Source organism: Nicotiana attenuata, chromosome 11 (assembly GCF_001879085.1).
Source record: "Nicotiana attenuata strain UT chromosome 11, NIATTr2, whole genome shotgun sequence".
In the NCBI taxonomy this organism is placed as follows: domain Eukaryota; kingdom Viridiplantae; phylum Streptophyta; class Magnoliopsida; order Solanales; family Solanaceae; genus Nicotiana; species Nicotiana attenuata.
The window spans coordinates 48,820,476-48,826,572 of record NC_031999.1 but is presented as its reverse complement, the minus strand read 5'-3'; the positions used below and the strand labels follow the sequence as shown (position 1 = coordinate 48,826,572).

General features: G+C 35.8%; 1 protein-coding gene across 3 annotated transcripts in view; it reads right to left on the bottom strand.

Annotated features, from left to right (window-relative positions):
- Positions 1–6,097, bottom strand: part of LOC109234481 — a 15,294-nt gene that overhangs the window by 8,317 nt on the left and 880 nt on the right. For 2 of the 3 annotated variants that reach the window (XM_019400502.1, XM_019400500.1), the window contains exons 2-11: positions 5,787–5,973; positions 5,219–5,291; positions 4,324–4,471; positions 3,225–3,334; positions 2,964–3,104; positions 2,726–2,867; positions 2,506–2,649; positions 881–1,032; positions 653–727; positions 342–480 (exon numbers count right to left, since the gene is read on the bottom strand). In XM_019400502.1, coding sequence (XP_019256047.1) covers positions 342–480; positions 653–727; positions 881–1,032; positions 2,506–2,649; positions 2,726–2,867; positions 2,964–3,104; positions 3,225–3,334; positions 4,324–4,471; positions 5,219–5,291; positions 5,787–5,973 — 1,311 coding nt within the window. The remainder of the gene's footprint in view (positions 1–341; positions 481–652; positions 728–880; positions 1,033–2,505; positions 2,650–2,725; positions 2,868–2,963; positions 3,105–3,224; positions 3,335–4,323; positions 4,472–5,218; positions 5,292–5,786; positions 5,974–6,097) is intronic. The other variant, XM_019400501.1, reaches the window with a different exon arrangement.

The following is a 6,097-nucleotide window of genomic DNA, read 5'->3' as shown; positions in this document are numbered from 1 at the left end:
AAAATTAATTTTTTACTTTCACTTTTATTTTATTTTCGCATGATGATGATGAGTTGAGCTTTAAAAAAAGTGAGAATTTAACGGCCAACCCCAACTTGATTGGGACTGAGGCATAGTTGTTTGTAGTCATTGGAAGTCAACACAAGTATAAGAGCACATAAACCAGATCTTAAAAACCAGTGCTCATATAAAGTAAATACCCCTTCCACATCAAGGGAGACCATAATCCTAGCCCTTTTCAGAGAGAAATCTTGAAATGCATGTCAATGTTCAAAGCAAGAGAGCATACACGAGTACCAGTAGGCTCGATTGATAAATCAGAAAGGCAGAAGAAAACATACACGGGTACCAGTAGGCTCGACTGGTAAATCAGAAAGGCAGGATAACTTGTGAAGACAAGATGAGTTAAGCAGCGCCGGTAAGCAACTAATATTAATAAATGAAGCTCCATCATCATTCTCAAACCACTGCAGTTCTAGGCTGTCAAAGTAGAAAGAGCGGCAAGGTTAGATGATAAAGCTGTAAAAACAGATGGTTTAAGTAATAAGTTACCTATTTTCCCATTTTTTTTGTTTATATAAAATCCTTGGAAAGATGAAGTTTTATATATAAGTTATTATCTGTGAAGATTGCATATAATCAGAACAGTCACCTTTTTCTTGTCCCCATAGAGCACGCCAAACCAGATATGTAAATACTATGCCCCAGTCCTAGTCTCCCTAATGACCTGCAAGGATATATTTCTGTAAAGTATGTTTTTCACACTGATTGATCAAAGAGAATCCATAAAACTTTATTGGTTCGAGAATATCTTTTTTCACATTGATTGACCAAAGAGAATAGCACGTAATTTTATAAATTTGAGAAAAAATCTTCCTACCAGGATCGAGCAAAATGTAGCCTCACCCAAACTGCACCAGTTACATCTTGAATCTTAACAGAAAATACTGGCTCTTGAGTACTTCTGATGTCAGCAACAATACCATAGAGGCTTACTCCGGTCATCTTCTCCCGAAGATCAATAACAAATGACTGCAAACTTTAAAGTTGTAAGATGTCAATAACAAATGCCTGCATAATGGTGAGTAATGGTGTTCTTCAACAGAAAAAAACCATCCAGATTATTTTATCACCAACCAACTCTTTTCTTTATAGAATGCTTTGTAGGAACAGGGTAAGCATAAAATACTCTAAAACTTTATTTACAATTTTTTGCAGTGAATCAAAAGCATAAAAAGCTCTACGTATGAGAACAGACATCAATCGATTTGTTTGTGAAATCCAGATACGAACAGAAAAATAGCTTACATCAATAACAGATACATAGTCAGGTCAGAAGCAGTGGCATTACCCTCTATGGATGTAAGAACCCAAGATTGAAGACCAAAAAGCATGCAAATGAAACATTTTATGGTGAAGGTGAATGAACTAGCATGTCAATCAAGATGTGATTAAAAGTCAGAAACACCTTTAAAACAGACTGTTTCTTTTTTTGAAAAATAAATTCTGAAATTCAGAGCAAAATGCAAGTAGGGATGGCAATGGGGCAGGGCGAGTTGAAACTTTTATTAAAAAAACTGTTGCAGCCTTGCGGGGCAGGTTGCGGGTTTCCTCCTAGCATAGCAATTGCAAATGTTACTTGTTTTCATCTCTGTAGAAGAAACACTACAACAGCTGCCATCTTCAATAATAGGAAAATCATTGTCACAACATTAAATTTATTAATGTATGTAACAAGTTCCCAAAAAAGCACAGGTCTCTAAATTATTAAGAATACACATCGTCATATAGAAATAATTTGCAGTCATTAAGTCCCAGCTGGAATTAGATCACTTCTCCTGTTAATTGGATAAATTAACCTAGGAAAAATAAAATATTTAACTCATGTACTAAGACCAAATAAGAAAAGAATCTTCTGTTAACCAATATTCAAAAAAATAATGAATCATTTGGCTACCATTTTCTATTTTCACAAACTTAATTACATGAACTTATATGTTATTTTATCTGGGTTGGCATGTGAAATACGATTATGTACATATAATAATACAACTTAAAGTGACGAAATCATCCTTAGTTATACAAGACATTTAGATTTATTGGCTGTATGACTTGGGAGAAAAGTAAAAAATATAAAGAAGGCCATCCGTGCATTCACTGAAGCGAGAGAGGAAAATTGATTTACTAATCTATGATCTTAGTTTTTAATTTTTTTCACTGCAAAATAATGCAATATTAAATTTTGATTTAGCTTTTCTAGATTTTAAAAAAATAAAACATACGCAGGGCGGGGCGGGGTGGGACGGGCTGATGTTGGGCGGGGCGGGTTTAAAACATAGAAAAATGCTATGCAGGGTGGGGCAGGGCTGATTGAAATTTTGCAAGTTAAGGCTCAACAGGTTCCGCCCCTTTGCCATCCCTAAATGCAAGGAAGACAGAAATTCCAAAACTCTATATATCTAAAGCAACTGATAGAACAGAAAGTTTTAAGGAGCGCAGGCTTACTCGGAAAGGATAATTACTGAAGTCAATAGAACCTTGAGAATTACAAGGCAGGGAAACCTGGGAGACTACAAGTCCCTGACTTGGATCCATAGCTCTTGATAGTTTTGACCCTTTATGATGGTTCTGCGTCAATGCTACGGATACCTGAGAAGCCCGTGATCTAAGTTTCCAAGTAGTAATAAGAATTATCATCTCTTAAACTTAATCATTCAGTACTTACTTGCTCCTCATGCCGAATAAAAGGCACCAGATATAACTGGGTTGCAGTACCGTATTCAAGGCAAAATTCTTCAGATAATTCAAGAGCACTCTCAGTGGAACTCAAAATAAATGGCCTATCCAGGGCCAGCGTACTTCCCACGCTGAAAAGAACGAAGTTACAGCCAGGTACAGAAGCAGGAAAAAGAGAAAAGCAAACAAAAACAAACAAAGTAAAGGGAGCACATATGGTATCGTACCTAAATAGGTTTGCAAGCAGAACCTGCTCACCCCACAAAAGAAATTTTGAACTGACACCATCATAATCAACAAGATTAATTTGCTTCCTCTGCAAACTACCAAACTTTCCTTGAACCTCCGGAGAAGTAATAGATTCAATCCTGTAGCCATTTGGGACTAGGGTATATCAACAATGTAGCAAAATGCACAGTACCAATACCAGATGTGGAATACTACACTTAAATTCAAATTGTTAATAGTCATATGACAGAAGATTGCACCTTGCACGTAATGAATACGAGACCCCCTGATCGACTGTTCCAAGAGAAATAGAAGAGAAGGAATCTGCACAAAATTGTGCTAAAAGCAACATTGCATCATCATCTTGGTCCTACATTTGGAGTAAGAATCACATGTTTGCCTGTAAACCAGGACATGGGTTCACCAAAGAAATTGAAATGCAAGAATACTTCTATAACAATAGATCCAGGGAATAAGGATGTATCAGCTCGTGTGCACTTAATTTTATCTAGCTAATAACATTCACCAAAAACCCTATTTCAAAATGTTAACATAGGAAAAAAATAGTGGTAGAAGATGAAAAGATCAATGCAAGTTTTGGAGCTTATATATAAACTGCAATCATTAGTGGTGAAGAAAGCATTAAATTAAACCAAAGTTTTTATTTAAGATAGTCAGTCACATCTGTACTAATGGAATTTGAATTTGCTAAACTTATGAATGGTATATAACTTCTTTGTTGTTGTTGTTGAAGAATTTGGGGCATGAAGAGGAACCGACACAAATTTGTAGCAAAAATTTTGTTTTATATCAACAACAGATGACCTTGCAGACAGAACTACATCATAAGGACAAGGATAAGATGGTTAGTTGAGGCAGCTTTTCATTGAACTATCATTTAATTTTAGGAATGCCTGCAGAACTTTTACATCGGAATGATTTGTGGCTCATGCTAACTGCATTAATCATTACGTCACGGGAATATAATAACATGTGAGATTCCATGGTCATGGAGTTAACTGAGGACAATAATTCTCCCTTCCTACGCACTTTTTTCCGGAAACCAGTGACGAAGGAACCACACACAGCACATCACCTATTGATCTCATCTCCTATCCACCCTTCAAGCCGTTACATTAACCCTAGCATTAATCCACCAAAATATCTGCTAAGTTATCAGATAAAGGGAGAAGGCGGGTTACAGAGGTGCTGCTCTTTTGCTACAATTTGCAGTGGGAAACAATAAAAGATATAATATGCCTAGAATGTCTAGAATATTAGTAAATCTTTGATAAGACAAACATGAAACAACTATCATAAATGCTGAAGCACAAAAACACATATAGATTTTGACAATACCTCATCTAACAGTATCACAATATATTCAGTTGGCAAAAGCCGTGCATGACCTGAACATCCAGTGGCAGTTCGGAGGCGGCATCCTGTGAGGAAAACTTCACGACCTTTCTTCAAAATACCATTCTTTGGATCAGCTAAGCTGTAGAATCTGCTCTATCACAATTTAGAGCTCTAAGGAAGCCAAGAAATACAATATCTAGAAACAACTCCGGCAGCAAATGTTAAGTAGAACAAAAGGACATGAACAACAAATTTGCAGAAGCAAAACATTATTAGCTACGCTCTTAAGTCTAAACCATCTTGTTTTCTTCACATACCGCTAAAATTCATATTATATGGATATCAGTTCATATAACCAATATAGCATCGCTGTTAACGTTTGAGCTTTAGCCGTTACAGTACATCAATATCAAGCCAAGTAAGACCAAACACTATATTGATATTATGGCATATCATCATTACCACTTGAAGACTAAAAATCTTTTATCGAAAACAGATAAATCTTTTGTACATAAAACATTCATAGACCATTGTAGGTTAACTGCATTAATGAAGCTTGAAGCTTGAGTTACACGACAAACTAATTTTCTGCAATCTTATTTATAAATGTTAGGCGTCTATAGTATAGGAGAGAGACAGAGACAGACAGAGATAGAGAGAGAGAGAGAGAGAGAGAGAGAGAGAGAGAGAGAGACAAGAAGGCTGAGTAAACAATTTGAGTTAGTCAATAAAATTATTGTAGACAAGGAAACGTTAAATTTGGCATGAAGGTCAGGGTGGAACCATAATAAATTTTAGAGCAGAGGATGCAGAACAAGTAATGACTTTAAGTTGGTAAAATAAACTTTAGTGAAGGATCATCATACTCCACTCAATCAGGCAAAAAAGCCATTACCTACGGTGAAGATACAGATCTATTGTATTAGAACTCCAAAAATCACCCAGATGAAGCATATAAATGTTTGTTCCTGGAAGAAAATCAGTGTATAACATTCGTAAGTTTTGATCTAAAGAGTGAAGCAGAAAAAAAGCCCGTGTATGGGAAGTTAACCAGTCAAAAGCTCCATGCAAAAGATTTTAACTTTCCGTGAATTCAATGTTTCCAAATAAATAAACATTAGAATTAGCATACGCTTGCCGTTTACTTGATATAATTAATCTAAGAATTCCTATCAAAATTTTAAACACATAGCAAGTGATGCAGAAAGGATTCTCCAAGAAATAAATATTTTTTTAAATGCAAAGACTTTAAGCATCATTTGCATAATGCAAGTTCCATAGTGGTGATATAACATAAAAGCAGACAGTAGAAAGACATCAGAAGATGTAGTAATGATTTATCAATCATAAGACAACAGATTGAGACAGTTTAATCGAAAGAGTGCAAATGTAATGCCCGTGCATTATCACCTCGTGACATAAAATGTATATAAGCGGAATCTAACCTAAAGCTCCAACTGTACCTGGAAGAATGTAAGTGTCTATAATGACAGCTTCAATTACACTGTTCAAAGATAAGAACTTTTTCTCATATATAGAGTCAATGGTGACAGTATTAGGAAGCTTTGCCCTCTTATGCTTCTTCTTCATGTGACTAATACATTCTGACTGTTTCTTTGGAGCTCCACTCCTATTCAATTCATTCCAAGCCTGCACTATCATTAAATCACCAAAACATGCAAACTTAAAAAATTGTACTCCAACCTAGCATATTCCTTGAAGTATGGGGGGAAAAAAGTACTACTCTATTTGAAACCCTCCCCCCCCCCCCCCC